The sequence below is a fragment of the Uloborus diversus genome, chromosome 6 (assembly GCF_026930045.1).
Source record: "Uloborus diversus isolate 005 chromosome 6, Udiv.v.3.1, whole genome shotgun sequence".
Lineage (NCBI taxonomy): Eukaryota > Metazoa > Arthropoda > Arachnida > Araneae > Uloboridae > Uloborus > Uloborus diversus.
The window spans coordinates 68,486,972-68,505,969 of record NC_072736.1 but is presented as its reverse complement, the minus strand read 5'-3'; the positions used below and the strand labels follow the sequence as shown (position 1 = coordinate 68,505,969).

Below are 18,998 nucleotides of genomic sequence, written 5' to 3'. Positions count from 1 at the left end.
ACGTCAAAACTAGAATTGAGATTATATTGGACACATCTTAAATGTTATACATTCATGTTCTGTGCATAATGAAGTATGTTACATCTGATTCAATCATTAATTCTGTGTGACTATTTTTTTTTTTAATTTTTGGATACTTAGCACTAAGTTTAATTTTCTTGGAATTATTTATCAAAACATACATATATAAATTTTTGTTTTCCAATTTTTCTTGAACAAAACATAACATTGAAAAGAAAAGAAAAGTTAATCAATTGTTTACTTTTCCTGTATTTTGCTCCATTACTTACACACATACTTTTCAAATTAATGAAAATAGAGAAAACTATTGTTTTTTCCCCGCCATGGTTTCGCCTGATGCATCAATTTTATATTTCTTTTCATTTTCAGTTGTTTTATAATGACTTGTTATATTTATTAGGCAAAGTATTTCACATTATATTTTGAATTGAACCACTTTAGGGTTGTGCATTAGGGTGGGTCGAAAAAAGGAAATTTTCGAGAAGCAACTTCCAATATAAAAAAATGTTGGGTATTGCCATCCTAAACATGAGAAAAATAATAAATAAAAATTAATATTTATGTCTTCAGATCGCGCATTGGCAGTAAAATTTGAAAAAAAAAAAGTAAAAAAAGGTCAATTTTCAATTATTTTTATAAAAATCCAAATGTTCAAAATTTTTATTTTAATACTGTTTACATGCTTCCTTTTAATCCTTTCTTCATATATCTTTGAAAATATTTACATTCCTTTGCAGTTTTTAGTTCTCGCACAAGCCACAAATTTACGTGAAAGTAACCAAAAATTGACGTTTTTAGCTTATTTTGCACATTGCAGTATTTCATCTCTTCGATCCCAGTTATGTTTTTTTAACAATAAATTGGCATTAAACAGCTCTTGACTGGAATTGCAGTTGTATTTTATTGCACTAACAACCCAGAATCCACCATAAGTAGATGATTGCACTTTGAGTTCCACCCTGCTTTTCCCAAGAGTAGTTTGGTGCATGACTTATGTGTTTGTAAAGTAATTTACATTCACAATAAGCATATGATTTTAAACAAGTTTCTAGGTTTTGAGCAAGATTTAAATTTGAGCTTATGACTCAGTTTTGACTTTGACCTTTCCGAATAAAATGTTTTTCAGATAAATCCATCTCTTGCGTCTAATACCTCAAATGAGTTTCTACAGATTCACTGACCATTTCTACAATTCTTTCACCTACCCGAGTGAAAGGATTGATGAGAATTTTCAAAAATGCATACTTAAGAAAATGTATAGTTTCTAGAAGTGATAAAATAACCTTGTTTTACCCATCATCACTGAAGTGGAGGAAAATAAATAAGTTGATCAATAAATCAACTGTTATATTTCGGAGCTCCAAATCTTAATATTGGTGGATGAAATTCTATTACAGCTAAATAAGTGTTTCGTGATATGTAATCTTTTGCGTTGTGTACCATCTTATTCCTTTATGTTTCACGTCTTGTCCACTGCCATGGTCAGTAACAATTTCACAAAAATAGCAAGGTAAGCATTTCTTTGAATCACGAGATCCATGATATTCAAAGGATCATCAAGCACCTGAATTGTAGATTTTGTAACATTAAATAAGTGTGCAGATCCATGTGTCACGGACGTTTGTTCTTTAAATTTTAATTTTATGTAACCATAGATGCATAATTTTTAAAGATATAATTTACAAGTGTTCTCATTCCGTTAGTAGTTTAGTTTAAAAATATACAGACATGTTAGCACCTGTTAAAGTTCGCCTTTAGCACTTGTTAAAGAATGCTAATTGCTGAAAGGTTTTGGTTTTAGGCGATGGAGGTTCATCTCTGTATTACATTGTTCATTTTCATTTCTGTATTACATTGACAATATACTTCTGCTTGCTCTTTAAGTTAGTTTAAAAATTTCGATTTCTTCCGACTAAGTTCTATCTAAGTTATTTGTATGTAATTATACAAAAACAGATGAAGCTTTACTAACAGTTCAGTTTTTGTTCCTCTTTTACACTCCGGCTGTTGAAAGGTTTTTTTTTTAACTAGTTAGGGAGTCAGTAGGTTGGGCATTTTGGGATGAGACATGATATTGATTAATGGGAAAAACTTTATGTTCACGATCATTAATGCAAAAATTGAGTCGCAAGTCCACTTCAAACCTTGATCGAAGCCTAGAATCTTTTTTAAAATAATATACTCATTGTGAATGCATTTTTTTTTTTTACAAATGTATAAGCTCTGTAAATAACTATTTTTCTTAGCAGTGTGGAACACAAAGTGCAACCACCTACTTGTGGTGGGTTCTGGGTAAATTGCAGTAAAATATAATTACATTTGCTACACAGAGTTGTATATTGCACATTCATCGTAAAAAATATAACTTTAAACTAAAAGAAGAAATACCGCAATGTGCAGAATAAGCTAGAAACGTCGAATTTTGATTAATTTCACGAAACTTTGCGGCTTATTCGCGAACTAAAAACTGTAAAGAAATGCAAATGTTTTCAAAGATTTATGAAGAAAGTATGAAAAGGAAGCATGTAAACGGTATTCGAACAAAAATTTCGAACATTTGGATTTTTATAAAAATATTTGAAAAATGACCATTTTTTTAATTTTTTTTTTCAAACTTTGCTGCCAACGCGCGATCTGAATAGACAAATATTATTTTTTTTAATTATTTTTCCCATGTTAAGGATGGCAATACGCAACTTTTTTTTGCTATTAGAAGTTGCTTTTCGAAAATTTCCTTTTTTCGGCCCACCCTTTTATGCATTCTGTATAGCGACGGATTTTATTATCACTGGACTGTCACTGTTCATTTCTGTAGCGTAGGAAATGATCAAACTTACATTTTACATTTCAAAGAAATTTTCATGCTGTTTTATTTAGTAATCGGATTCTTCAAGTGGTAATTCTTATATTATTTAATGGTTTTCATTTGGTGGATTAATTAACGCGTTAATGTCTTACTTTAGTTACTTGGTGGATTATTCTTAAGTTTTAGTGTTGTTTAATGGCTTGTTTTGTTTACAGGATCGTTAAAAATACGAAATAATGTGTGGTATCTCCAAAAAAAGTAGTTTGTTTGTAATTTTGACTAAACATGCCGGCAATGAAAAAGAAAAAAGGTCAGATAAATTAAAAATACGCCAACTGCAGTTACTGCCAACTTATGACGGAAAAGTACTAAATAATCGGCAATATTTCTTTCTCTATAAGCGAAAGATCACTTCTGGCTTATACATTCTGCATAGCAACTGATTTTATTATCGCTGGAGTGTCAATGTTCATTTCTCCAGCGTAGGAAATGATCAACGACAAAACATCATTCCACTGAGTGTCCCATCAATATCAGCTCACTTACTGTCTTCGGGAGCAGCTGCGAATTGAAGGGTGTTGGAATTCAAGACGGCAGAGAAGTGTCAGCTGGCAAATGGGAAGATTCAATATAGATAACACTACAACATGGGGAGCAAGTGACTTTGATTTATAACTTCAGATGTTTACCTAAGTTTTCTGATTGAAGTGCGTTTATAAGACTTAGTGCCAATACTCTTTTTACTCTCTCTGTTCTTACATTTCACACAGGATATTTACAAAAAAAAAAAAAAAAAAAGAAAAAGAAGTGGACTAAATATAAAGTTATTTTACTTGCTGTATTAGTTTATTATAGTTTACATTATTACTAGTTCTATAATCAATGTCCTTGATTAAAAACGTTTTCATGGACATTAACTCAGAATAAATTTAAAACACATAACGTACTATATAACGAATAAATACCTGTATACTGAAAATTAAAATAATCAATTATCCAACGTAATGAAGCACAAAACAAGCAAATTATTGCAGACACGTGTTTCGGTGTTACAAGGAACACCTTTTTCAATGCAAAGAAGTGTGAGCTTCTGGATGAAAAGTCATCCGAGAAAATTTTCTCGAATGACTATTCATCCAGAAGCTCACACTTCTTTGCATTGAAAAAGGTGTTCCTTGTAACACCGAAACACGTGTCTGCAATAATTTGCATGTTTTGTGTTTCAATACATTGGATAATTGATTTTTTGAACATAATGTACTATTAAAATTTAAGTTTAAATATTTAAAATATCTCATTTATACTGATTGAAATTCCAAATTCTTTAAATTAAAAAATGTATCTTTCCAAAAATTCAAAATTTACCGAACATTTAATAATAGCAAAATGTTTAAACTGCCAGGAGTTACTTTGAAGTAATTCGGTACGTAAATATATTTAATGTCCTTTAATTTGCAATAATACACGAATAAGATACAAATTTTGCTCACATTTCTAGTTTTTTATACAAAGCATGTCAAGAATCATGTTCTGTACGTCTGCACTAAGCCCCCATGCACAAATTGCTGGGAGGAAAAAGCGTTCATGTTGCTTTCAGGGAAGAACTTAAGAGCATATACTTCATTGTGCATGTTGCTGTCAAACTTTCCTCAGTTAATGTTTATGCAAAACATGAATCTTGATTTTTCCAGTTTATTAAATATTTCTTTTAAGTTTATGCATCGAGTGTGTAATTTTCTCTGCGATTGTCCCTCAAACTGAGGGTCTGTTAGTTAGAAGTAAATACACAGAGCTCCTTATTCAAAGTGATAGGGAACATAAAAATATCCCTTAATAAGAGTGTTCCTTTGTTCAGAGGTGTCTATTAAATTAAGTATTACAACTTATTTTTTAAATATATATATATATATATATATATATATATATATATATATATATATATATATATATATATATATATAATATATATTATATATATATATATATATATATATATATAATATATATATATATATATATATATATATATATATATATATATATATATATATTCTTTTTTTGTGTACCACTTGACGTCATATTTGGAAAAACCAATCTTTGGACAAGTTGGAAAAATATATTTGTTTTTCTCTTAATAATTAACTGAACTTTGTTAGGAATCGCTTATTAAAAATTAGAATAAGCATATTATTTTGTAAAAATCTCTAAGCTGTCTTCATTATTATCACAACTGAAAAAGAGTGACTATTTGATAATAAACAAATATGAAAGTAAGAAGTAAAAAGAAACGAAGATAAAACTGGGTAACCATTTGTATAAGCTTGTAATAGACAGTGTTTTATCAATTTTTTTGGGGAGGAGGGGAATAGAGTTTCAATTATCTTTTTGCTTTCTCTTGTACTGTTCTTTATTCTTTTAATTAGATCATATTTACCTGGATGAACCTTATTACTCAGTCCAGTAATTCTTTCCTATTTCTACTATCCAGTCTTATACTGTAAAATCTTATAAATAAATATTTTTATCGAGAAAAGAAAGTATGCTTATTGCAAAATTTTTACTGAAGTGTATGTAGATGTTGAACGAAAATGCATAACATGAATTTCGCAAACTGTCTCTCAACAAGAATAAAGTATATCTGCATTTTTATATTGTTCTCATGTTTCCTCTATTTTAAAACTTTTGATGTCCGTCAGACAGTCATGTCAGTATTTCATGAGACGCAAAGAATCTTAACAAATGTTTATAGTTAAACTAAAAAGTAACCAACTATTTGCCAATGATGTTTCTATAAATAGTCTAATTTTGAAATCAGATTTGCTTAAGGGGTCTAAGGACCTTTAAACTTCAAAATTTTCGATTTTCCGGAAAAAATATATGTTATGCACAGTTTAATTCTGAACAATTTGATACCTTATTTATTACTATACGCCAAAAACTTTTCGAGTTATTGTAAAAAATGCCTAAACTTTCCCCGTAGAGATTTATGTTAACAGTAGCTGTTTAAGCCTCTTTTTCTCTGGTGCCGGTTTCTTCGGTTTTCTCGTTTTGCGCGCATGATATCTCAGAAAGTTTCTTATATATGTCCGTAAAACTTTCAATGTATGTTTATCTGGTTTATATTTATGACCTGAACCTAAATTTATTTATTTTTTTAAAATTATTTATTTATTTTTTTGAAATTTGGTAAGTTAATATCGAAAATTTCCAAAATTTTGGTTAAAAAATATTTATTTTTTAAATATTAACTTTAACTTTTTAGTTGAAATTTAGGTTCAGATCGTTAAGATGTATTAGACAAACATGCATGAAAAGTTTTACCGGAAATATATAAGAAACTTTTTGAAATATCATGCGCGCAAAACGAGAAAACCGAAGAAATGGGCACCTGAGAAAAAGAGGCTTAAACAGCTGCTGTTAACATAAATCTCTACGGGGAAAGTTTACGCATTTTTACAATAACTCGAAAAGTTTTTGGCGTATGGTAATAAATAAGGTATCAAATTGTTCCGAATAAAATTATGCATAACATATATTTTTTCCAGAAAATCGAAAATTCTGAAGATTAAAGGTCCTTAGACCCCTTAACAATGAATAAAATTAGAAAAAAACTGCATGAATGTGACACTTAACGTTTTTCAAACACAATGATAAAAAGAGTTTAATAATTGAGTTAAATATTATATTATTATATAATATTTAACTCAATTATTACAATATATATAATAACAATATATATAATAACAATATATATATAATAACAATATATATATATATATATATATATATATATATATATATATATATATATATATATATATATATATATATATATATATATATATATATATATATATATATATATATATATATATACATATATATACATATATATATATATATACGAGCTGATGTGTGCATCACATGACTTCCTTTTACTCCAATTTAATGTCATTTTCCCATTATTGGCAATTTTAGTGTGATTCAAAAGTTTACACTCTAAGTATCACCTACAGTGGCCAAATTGAAACCAGAATAAAAAGAAAATAGCCAAATTTATCGCCAAGTTGGCGACAAAACTTGGCGACCAAAAGATTGGCAATGAATCGCCAAGTGTCCTCCAAATTGTAACACCACTTGAATTTACATTGAAATTAACAATGATTCCCCCCCAAAAAGGGACAAAAGACCTGTGTAAAAACACGTGAATGCAACCAAAAGGAGAGGTGCACAACTAGACCTCACTAGGAGTCTAGTAACAAATTTCAACTTTCTAGGACATACCGTTCTTGAGTTATGCGACATACATACGCACATCCGCATATCCGCACATACATACATACGTACATACAGACGTCACGATAATATTCGTTGTAATTAACTCGGGAATCGTCAAAATGGAGATTCCGCGTGTGTATACGTTCTTAGGCAATTATTCACGTGTGGTCGAGTCGAAAAAAAAAAAACTCAGCATTCATTCGGGGGTGAGAGAAATGGAAATTAAAGTCGATTTTTGAGTGAAAATTTGTTCGCGAATACAATACTTCCGTTTTCGTAAAAGGAAGTAAATAAGAAAAGAAAAAACACGGATATACATTCTAAGTTAAATAAAATATAATAAATAAAATTCAACGTTAACGTAATGATGTTGTTGCATATATTTCAGGAAAATTCTATTTATGAACCCGTTTTGTCTTATTTTCCCGTTACTCGACATTTACCAGCTCTTGGATAAAATCTAATACGAGATACCCCTAATTATCCTTTCGACTGACAAACCCGTAGAGAGACCATTAAATTTCGATCAGGCAGCCTCTTTAAATACTATCTGTAGGGCCTAGGTGTATGCCCTGTGACGAAACTGGTACTTTATTTTCCTTATCCATTACAGGAACACGTGACGTTTCCCACGTGATACGCACAGACTCGCATGTCTCCGCCAACAGCTGTGTCTGCAGGTGCGCAAAGGCTCTCGTTTGTAGAAGAACTTGGAAATAAAATAGCCTCAGTATTGATTTATGAGAAAGAGGTTAAGTCCTTTGGATATACGAATAAGGAATTGAGAATATTTATTGTGAAATACCAGCAAGTCCCTATTGAATGTTTTGCTGAAATTAAATAAAGCTTTTTGGCAAACATTGTAAATTGAATTTCTATGCAGTAATGTAGAAATGAAATTTAATGCATATGTTGAAGTTCTACTGATTGGAAATTACAAGTAACTAAATCATTTTTGAATTCTCCTCTGAATGTATTGAATAGTTCAAGATGTCTTTATTGAAACTTAAAAAAATATTTTTTCATTTTCTGATTGGCTTGTTTTTAAACTAAGCTAATTGATTTTTGACTTATGACGATGCACAATTTTAACGTTTTTAAAATCCCCCTGCTGAAAATTAACTTGTTTCTTTATGTTACTTATTTGAAATGTGTTTATAATTTTTTTACAGCTCCGTATAATTTTTAATTTTTGGTTGTATGTTCAAATAGGAGTGAGGAATAGCAAAAAAGTTTAATTCTTTAAAAATTTGCCTTTTTTCCGAATTTGAAAACAAATTTTTCTCCTGCAGTTTTTCTACTTTTACCAGACCCGACTGCTAATTATCGGCTTATATTTGAAATGAGTTTAGTTTTCTAAGCATTAGAACAAATTTTGAACGTAACAAGTTTAAATTAAGTGTACTATATAATTGTTACGGATTCTGTGCAAGGAATGTAACATTCACAACTTAAAAATACCTACAATAAAGGACCAGTATAACCATTAAGTAACAACGTAACAAAAGTACAAATATTGCCAGAAGGTACATACATGTACTTTGGGGCTTGAAAAAACCCTTTGTTCAAGCCCAAAAAAAAGTGAGCTTTTTGATCCGAAGTCAGCTTTTTGTAATATTTGTGCTTTAACTACGTTATTGTTCCATGGATTCTTTGTTGCTTACAGTTTATTCATTTGATAGACCGGATTTTATTTATTTTTATTTCTTGACTAGTTTTACTAACTTTGTGATTTGATATTTTATAGCACTTGTATTCTGTCGGTTTAGTAACAAGGAGTTGGCCTTTTTCACCCAAGAGCGGCGTTTGTACATTTTCAAGATACAGGAGATAACCAACGTCTATGTCACGTGATATGCGACAGTCTAAAGGCTACTGCAAGGTATAAAATTGAGAAACTACAGTAATTCCATTGGCATTTGCAACGGAAAAAAAAACTCCGAGTAATTTCAATACCAACTCAACTCAACTTTTTTTATATATATAAAAAGTAAGTACTGCAAGGAAATTATTTATTTTGGCAAAATTGAGAATGTAGAGCGTGAAACGAGCTTTGTCACTCCTGTAAGATAAAATTAAAAAAGTATTGTGCTAGTGTTGATGCTAAATGCCTCATTTTTAAGATGTCGTGAAAAGAAACTTAGTACTATAAATACAAAATTTTGACTGACAAACCTGCAATTAACAGCTTGAACAAAAGTCAATTTTTAGAAAAGACCCTAAGATTGCCTTTGTTCACACACATAAAACAACATGAAACCGTCACAAACCTCGAACTGTCACCTGTCACGCAGACTCTTTGACAAACTTCTAACAACACCATCAATTTCTGCGCCGTTAAAACTCGACCTACTCTTTAAATATTATCACATCATACAAGCCGTGGCGTTGGGCGGCGCAATTCTGCCATAAAACTTGTTCTTCGTGTGTCTTATTAATAGTCGTCCACGCGATGTTTCGCCTGCGATGTACACACACTCTCGTGTCTTCGGGGAACAGCTGGGCCGACAGGGGGCGTTGTAAGGCGCGTCAGCTGCTATAGAAGGGGTAGAGAGAACATACTGCACGTAGTCGCTGAATCGATACTGCGACAGGAACAGCTGATATAAAAGATAGATTTATACCCAACTCACTATTTGCGATGAAACTGATTATTATTTTTTTCCACTCATCAGAACGATATTTATCGTACGTTGCTCGTTTACTTTGTGTTGCCTCTCATCATTTGAATAACTGCTAGGTAAATGAGGTGCACAATAGCTTAAAACAACTCACTGGAAGAACATAGACAAAATAGATATAACAATACTGATTACTATTAGTAATTTATTTTTATTATTGATGTTATTGATATATTTCTTTCTTTTTATTTATTTATTTTACATTAATATTTTAATAGCATTATTGATGTTATCGGTATTATTATTGGTATAATTTCTAGCATCTTTTCCATTACTATTACATATTATTATTTTTAGTATTTATATTGTTATCATTACCGCTAAAGCTATTGCTCTTACTTTTAGCGCAATTAGTATAATAATATTAATAATAATAATAATAATAATAATAATAATAATTATTATTATTGCTTTTACTTTTAGTGCAATTAGTATTAAAAAAATAATAATAATAATCATAATTATTATTATTATTATTATTATACTAATTGCACTAAAAGTAAAAGCAATAACAATAGCGGTAATGATAACAATACAAATACTAAAAATATTAATATATAATAGTAACAGGAAAGATACTAGAAATGATACCAGTATTAATACCGATAACATGAATAATGGTATTAAAAATATTAATATAAAATAAACAATTATTGTTAAAATTATTGTTATCATAGTTATTATTATTGTTATTGGTAATAATACTGTTACTGTTATTGCTATCATTTTCGTTACTATTATTATTGCTCCTTTCACTGTTATTTCTATCATTATTATTGGTAGGAGTTGTACTAGTAGTATTTTTATTAATATTATTGTTGTTATTACAATTATTAAAATTATTATTAAATTATTACTGATATTTTTAATATCATCATCACCATCACTATTATTGTTATTATTATTAGTGTTACTATTGACGCTGTTATTATAACTAACACTGTTATTATTATTACCATTAGGGAAATTATTATTATTATTATTTTTTCAGTTAGGATTTGTTTAACCAATGCATTTGAAATGTCTAATACATTGAAATTAATATTAATAATATATTTAACATTTTACACAAAACATTTTTTCAGTGCACTGAACATGTCGTAAAACCAAAAGCTCATCGTTAGAAGGTGGGGTTAGGTACAAAAAAGTACACTGAACATCACAGGTAGTCATAAGTAATTTAAAAATTTCTTTTTTTTCTTTTTTTTCAGTTATAGAGAACTAATAACAAAAAAATGGTGGAAAACTTATACATATTTTTGCGATACCTTGAAAAGACTTAAGTAAATAATTCAGTTGCATATTTTGAAGCTCTTAGAAAAGTTAAAGAAAAAAACAAAAAATTAACCTTTCATTTTTTAAATGTATTTCACGAAAGTAATTCTTTTTTAACACTTTGTGAATAAAGTGGAATTATGCTTAATATGTATAGCGAAGAAAAAAAAACATGATAGGAAAGGAACACTGATTTTAAGATTTTTAGGCAAAAAAACCAAAAAATCTCTTACTGTTTCTCACTAATTAAATTATATTTAACTAAAATTCTTATTGGCTGAAAAACTTTTACATTGTAAGAGATGTAATGAATTTAGCCAAAAATGGTTTAATAGTGAAGGACTTGATCAATTTTCTTTTACTTGGACAACCTGTATTTTGAAAATTTTAGAGTTTCGCGGGAAAAATTAATAATAATAATAATAATACATTTTCCCCTAAAAATTGTACAATTCTTTAATGCGATTTCTAAAACAGATAAAACACACATTAAAACTCTTTTCAGGAAGTACAAAGTAATGTAATTTCGCAATTGCTTTTTGTTTTCTTGAGGGCGGATAAAACCTGGTACCAGAATACTATTAGGACTACGTGAAATTATTGTATTTTGCGTTGTTTTGGAAATTTAATATGTGGAAGGTAATTGCATTTTAACAAAGTTAAGGAATGTTTAAGAAATGTGTTCCCAACTACTGAATTTTGGTAACGTTGATGTTTAATTACATTTCTCAGTAAAAGCTCTTTTAAATCATTCATACTTGTTAAAAGAACTGAAGTTATCTTCATTTTCAAATAAAATAAAAACTGAGTTTAAGCGTACTCATTCTTTACAGTTGACAGTTTGTACAATGCTTACTCGTTGAGGTAAAGTAAAATTCAATTATAGTTTTTGAAAACTTTATAATAATTATTGACATCTATCCACATATAATGATCGATGGCGCTTTGCTTTCGCAGAAAAGTTCGAGTCGAAGAAAAATATTCCAAAGTAATTAAACTTGTTTGAAAAGAGTGATCACAATGTATTCTTTCCGAGAAAGCAATTCTTTTTTAAGAACTGAAATTAAGTCGCCGCTTCTTTTTGTAAGGAACAATATTTGATAATATTGTTACTAATACCAATAAAAAAAATGCAAATAAAACTAAAAGGGTATCTTATTGTCTTGAAAATATCTGGTGATATTGATTAGTAATAATGAAAGCTAAAGATACATAGTAGATAGTTTGTTCAAAAAAGGTTGGCAGTATTGGTCAGTAAATAATGAAAGTTGTTTATTAAGTAAAATCCTACATTCCACAAAATATTTATCAACAATGTTTATTAGAAATTTCAGTTTTGGCGGGGAAGAAGTATTATGTAACTGAACTGACGTTCCAGAAATGTTTGATATTGTTAGCCGAGTACTATAACATAAATTAGCTCCTATTGTGCTTTGGTTCGTTTGATAGATTTTCTGATAACATTGACCAGTAAAGATTAAAAATTGTGAGCCACAAATATTGGCTACCTTTTTACTTAGCAATAAATGATCAGAAATATTAGCGCGTGATGAAAAAATCAGAGTGCTTAAGATTGCGAAAAAGTAATAGATATTTTGTCCTAGCATTAGAGAATATTTGCTAATTAAAACCCCCTCAATTTTACCAAGTTTCCTTTTCCCCTCAAGAATTGCGAAGCACTAATAAAGACTTAAATTCTTCTAAAGTAATTTCTCCAAACGTTTCTGTGGTATGATCAGCCTCATGCCCCCCCCCCCCCCTCTCTGACACAAACGCATGACAATCCTTGCTGTAGCTATAATATTAGAATAAATTACTATAATATTTATTCACCAAGATGGTCTATGGCTTTTCTCTGTTGCAGATACTTATATAATAGGTTTTGCAGTCCCCCCCTCCCAATAAACTGTTGAATTTAACGAACTAAATATATCTATACATCGAAAATATCGACATTTTGAGAGCGATATATCGCGGTATTAAAATTCTAATATCGCCAGCCCTAATACATGTATTGATTTATTATTCCTTTCACAAGTGTCTCAAATACTAATTGTTTTAGTATATTTATGTTTTTAATACTGTTCTTTAGTTCGTTTTAGTAGGATAAGGAATTATTTCACACAATAAATTCTCACCTCCGTTACCTAAACACAAAATGCCATTTCTCATTAACAGGAGGCAGTAATGACACAACATTTTATTAACACAAGGGCCCACTTGTTTATTTTCAGCCGTAAAGAAGTTGTGAGATTTTCGTTGAAAAATAAGAAGATAGATTTTGATTTAAAAACAAAGTGTGGTTACTGTGAATTCTCACCTCCGTCAACTTGAATTTCAGGGATGTAAATTAATGTGAAAAAAAAAGTGATATGTTTTCATATGCTTAACATGTGCAGATTGTAGCAACAAAGAAAAAAAATATTCCCCTGAAAAATGTATCCATTATGCCTATAGTAATGTGAAGTTCCTTACCTCCATGAATCTCACCTCCGTGACAGACCTTATCAATGTCATTATTTCTGAGGTAAAATTAAATGATGGAGGGGAAATAAATTAATTTTAGGCATTGTACCAAAATCAAAAATTGCCAATATATTCTCAAATTTACTTATTCGAAAATGTATTCATATTGTACTATCTTGAAACACACAAATGAAGTAAAAGGATAACTAAAAATTAAACCGTACTTTAATTAAGTGAGCTTAAAATTAGATTTACACTAATCATTACAATATCTCATGGTTTGTACAATCAACAAAATTACTTTTTGATATTAAATTGCCCTCAGTTTTCTAGCACTAAAAGTGTCCGTGAACAAAGATTTTCTTTTAAATGTATGAATAATAAAGTTGAAATTAAGCTGGGCCCTTGTTTATGGTTACTTCTAGTAGGTAACACTTTCATATGAGAATGAAAAAAAGAAAACAAAAGGCTTCGAAATTAAAAAAAATATTTTCGTTCAAAATTTACACTTTCTGGAGAATGATATATAAATGTCTTTTTGATAATTATATATTGAATAAAGATGGCAACTGCAAGATGAACTGACATACACTGCACAGCTATAACATTATTCATTGTTTCAAAATTGAAATATGAGGTCTAACATCAATAAACACTCCGCTTGTTCGCCAGAAATCGAAATTTTTAATTGGGTATTTAACATACACTGCAGACGTATTCTGATGGTCAATAGTTTTTTTTTTATTTTGCATTAAAATTTTAAACCTAATGTTGTCGTAACAATTCATTGAGTAACGAACTGCTCCCCTGCTGCTTTCAGAGTACAACAAACGTTCTCTTCCACATTTCGCTTCGAAATTAACCCATGTAACGTAACCAGTTTATCTCGTAACTGCCTTTTACACTATGGTTTTTATTTAACTATGAGTGTTTACACTATTAAACTCTGAGTGTATCTATCTATCCATCTATCTATCTAGCCATGTCTCCTATTTTAACTCCTTGAAAACAAAAGAGAATTGACCGCCGAACCTGGTATCGACAGATTAGTAATATTTCAGGCATCGTGTTTCGCAAGGTTGCATGATTATACGTCTTTAATGCGTGGAGATATAAATTAAACACGTGTTTTTTTGCTCTCCTATCTTTTTCCGAAATTTCGTACTCTGCTAGCTGACAAGTGGCCAGTGATTTCTCAAAGCGAAAGTGACTCGCAGACGAAAAGTTAAGCAAGGAAAATGAATGTTTTGAGTGACTTAAGTAAAGCATGTTGTTTTTTTTTCGATGCGATGATTTTTTTCATCTTTTCCCTACAAGGAATGTAATTAATGTCCCAAACTGTCAATTCAAAATTTTCGATAATAAAATAAGGATTAGTTCCAGTGACAGCGGATAAACCGGTGTACTTTGGTACTTTAGGGGAATGGAGATGTCCAACAACTCGCCGCACTTGAGGCAGGTAAGTGCCAAAACTAAACATTTGGATGTTACCAGTACAAATGGTCGGTGAACATGCCTTCTTCTTAGGGGCAAGAAGCAGTACAAATAGCCCAAGTATTTGCTGCTATACAGCACGATTTAGAAAAACCTTTCAGCGAAAGCCTTCCTAGGACCGGAACTTCAAACTAGTTTAACTCAAAATTTGAAAATGCTCAGTTACATCCCTTTGCTTCTCACTGCTTCAAATGATGTGCTTCAATAGGTCCACCCTGCTAAAAAAACTAATTTCAAAACCACATTATGCCATTATTTCGCACTCTTAAAACATCTGCATGAAATTTCAGTCATATAATTTCGTCCCGCACAATGTTAACTGTCGTCAGTTGTTCATGTCTTTTTGATATGAGGAGGTTAGGAGCAGTATTAATGTCATTAATGTTTTATTTTAACATTAGAAGATTTAAGTACAGTTAAAAGTATTTGAGTAAAGTTAAGTAAAAGGATTAAGTAAGTGTATGGACATTTTGTTCAATCAAATTCCCATCAGACTTAAAGCCAAAAAATACTTTTACAGATGTTTAGTTTTGTTCCAATAACAGTGCTTTTTTTAATTCGTATATACCGCTATATTAGGCATAGAGTTCATTAAATGTCTTAGCATGCCAAAACTTCATTACGCAGTTATGGTGGGTAACGTAGTATATTAAGAGTTAAAATTTCCATGTTTGAAAAATTCCATTGTTCTAGAAATATTGTCTTGAAAATCTTTAAATAAATTATAAATATTTAAAATAGGGTGTTCAATAATGAATGAATTTATATGTCAATATTATATTTTCTGCTTCATGTAATAAAGTGCAGAAAGCAGATAAAGACATCATTAATCAAAAAATCATCAGTTTTTAGCAGAAAGGAGCGTTTATTAATAACAATGAAGTTGAAAGAGTGTCAGAAATCATTGTAAAACCAAGCAAACTATGACAAAATTTCCAGCTGAGAACAAATGCCAGCTTAAACAAGAAAGAAAAATTTGATGGGCAGGCGATTGATTGAGGCAAACTAATGACACGTTTGTCGCAGCAAAATGAGTAATGAGTAATAAAATATTGTATACTAACTAGAAATTATCCCAGGAAAATGATATTTTAACTTAAAAAAAACCATGAAATTTATCTACGAAAAGAAAGGTTTTTAACATTTGCGGATGGAAATTGGTTTTCTGAACGACTCTTCTTTCAGTCAGAAAATCCACACAAAGGAAAGTGACACTAATTTGAAAAAATTGGGACGTATCATGTTTTGTGACTTTTCTTTTTGAATAATGTCCATTCTTTACAACTGATTTCAAAAAGTGCTTGAATATTTTTCAACAGGTTATTTTTTTCAGCAATCGTAAATTTCAATATTTACAAAAAGTCCAAAAACTGCAGTTAGAAAAAAATAAAGAAGCTTTAAAATATCCCCCTTCCCCAAGTTGCACATTTTTTGATTTATAGTACGCAGTGACAAACCAAAACAGGGGAGTGGTCTGAAAAGCAGTTCACTGGTTGCTTTTAGTGCATTTAAAATTATTTCTTGATTAATTTTTTTATGCTTGTAATTTTTGAGAACCAACCCATTTTCACTAACTTATGATAACCAAATACGGTACTTTTTTTTGCCAGTTTTTACAATTTTATTACATGTCTTAGCATAAAAAGAAAAGCTCTAAGTAGAGCGTGGGTGATAAAAAGAGGCATCGACACATTGAATTCAGTTATAAGTGTTTTATAATTTTCTTGTTCAAGCAAGAAAAGGAGGTTAGTCTTCAGAAAGTACATTGAACTTGAATACAAGAAAATCCATTAAAACAGAAATCTGCCTGTTTTTGGGCTGTTTGTTTTGTAGTAATAATCACAAAGACCAAAGAAAAAAAAGAATAGAATAAAGGGAACAAGTTTATTTTGCTGTTGCAGTTTTTCGATTTTTGTAAATTTTGATTTTTTTAAAAAAAGTTCTAACGCGACAGTATAAAGAAAAATCATTTCCAGATTCAGAATTTAAAATACATGTCTCACAACTTGAAGGAAAGACACAACCATCGCAAAGTTAATGTGTTATGATTATATTATTTTTAACTCAGAACACATAAACTCGAGTTTTTATCGGTGTCTCGTAGATGCATGACTGGGAAATAGATCCGTAAACTAGACATTGCTTTTCACTTGAAACAGGTAAATTATAAATAATCCATGTTTTAAATATTATAAGTATTTAAAATGCTTTGGAATAGGTAAGATGTTTCAATTTGATTAGAGATTTAAAAAAACAGACGTGCTGCTTGTTTGGAGAGTTTTCTATCCGATGTGCACTTATATTTCTGCGCTTTCCGATTAAATGCTTTTTTTTTTTGAGATTGAAGTTTTTTTTTCATCCTACTATTATAAAGTAATGATAGTTCCTCTTCCTTCAAATGCTGAATATGAACTCTAGCGCGAGTTTAAAATTATGTTACGGCTCATCCTTTTTATGTTCCGATATTTTCATCACTCTTTAAGTTCTTAGCTAACACTAAATTTACCATTTGTCCATTAGTTACACGCTCCAAGCCTTGGTAATTGGTGTTTCAGTCAATCCAGCCAATGATATTATTATCGTAGAACTTCTCTTTCTTTTCAGGATCTAACTAATATGTGTTCAAAACGAATTTGTGAAAAGGATCAAAAACTCATCTTACATTGCAAAAAAAGTTATGTCTAAAGAATAGGTATTGGGAAAAAATGGAGCAAAAAAGCTCGTGAGTAATAGAGAGTTTTTCGTACTTCACATAAATATGTTAAATAAGATTTCATAGCAGACGTAGAAACTACCGTTAGAGAAACAATAGAGCTGAATCCGAGATTTTTGTTGACATTGTTGAAGAGAAAAAGAGAGTTATTAAGAAGGCTGTGACAGTAAAGTCTCAAGAAAGAAGATTTGATGACTGGGTTAACTGGTAATACCACTTATCAAATCCACAAAAATACCTCAAGGAAAGGCAGATCTGATTTCTAGTGACAAAGAAGCAGATAAAAGAACAATAACTATAAAAAAAAAAGAAGAAGAACAAAGAAAGAGAAAATACTTTGTTAAAATTCATGCATGTGAAACAGATGAGATTCTTGAAAGACAATTTAGGACCTCAGAAGGTCATGGCTTAAGGTCATAGTACTGCTGTTAAAAATGATTCAATTCATTATGAACTAAAATAGTGGTGCGGATATACAGGGGGTCCAAAAAATCCTTGACACATAATAAAAGTCAGAAAAGAAACAAAATGTTGCATCAACATGAAGACTGCACAATAATAATTCATAGATTCAAGCATTTTTATGACATGGAAAAAAAAAGAAAAAGAAAAAAAAAATATAACTATAGTAATCCATGTATCTTCATAGTAAGTTTTTTTTTTTCTGTGACGATACAACCGCTAATGTAAATTACTTATAATTACACTTCTTTCCCTTTTTCTTTTTTACAATGTCATAAAAAGTTCTTGAACCTTTGAAGTATTATAGCACAAACCGCATATTAGTACGACAATTTGCTGCTTTTCTACGAAATTTTTAAATTTGAAAAGGATTTTTCAAACACCCTGTATTATGTATTTAAAATGGCTTTAAAAAATAAAATAAACTCAGGATAGAAGACTAGAAAAACTTTGGGGTACAGCAATGTGCCGGCGGGCTTGAACTCTATACTTTTCTTTATATTTCTTAAATACCTTACTGCATATATAAACTATCAAGGAAAATATTTACATATTAAGAACTGAGGAAATGTATAAAAAAAACTTACCAGTCATTATTACGAGATATTGTTTTTAAAATGTCTACAGTGAGAAGCAAAATAATTCCAAAGACAGCAAGTTGTTTTCCAGATCTGCAGAGGAAAAAAAACATGAATAATAACGGGGGAAAAAAAACCAAGTCATAAAATGTTACTTCACAGAGGCACCAAAGTAATATTAATCAACACATAACAGTGCACTTAAAAAAAAATGTTTAGGCATT

General features: G+C 30.0%; 1 protein-coding gene across 1 annotated transcript in view; it reads right to left on the bottom strand.

Moving 5' to 3' along the window:
* Positions 1 to 18,998, bottom strand: part of LOC129223974 (protein O-mannosyl-transferase TMTC3-like) — a 182,023-nt gene that overhangs the window by 46,858 nt on the left and 116,167 nt on the right. The window contains exon 9 of the mRNA XM_054858360.1: positions 18,784 to 18,867. Within this exon, the coding sequence (XP_054714335.1) occupies positions 18,784 to 18,867 (84 nt within the window). The remainder of the gene's footprint in view (positions 1 to 18,783; positions 18,868 to 18,998) is intronic.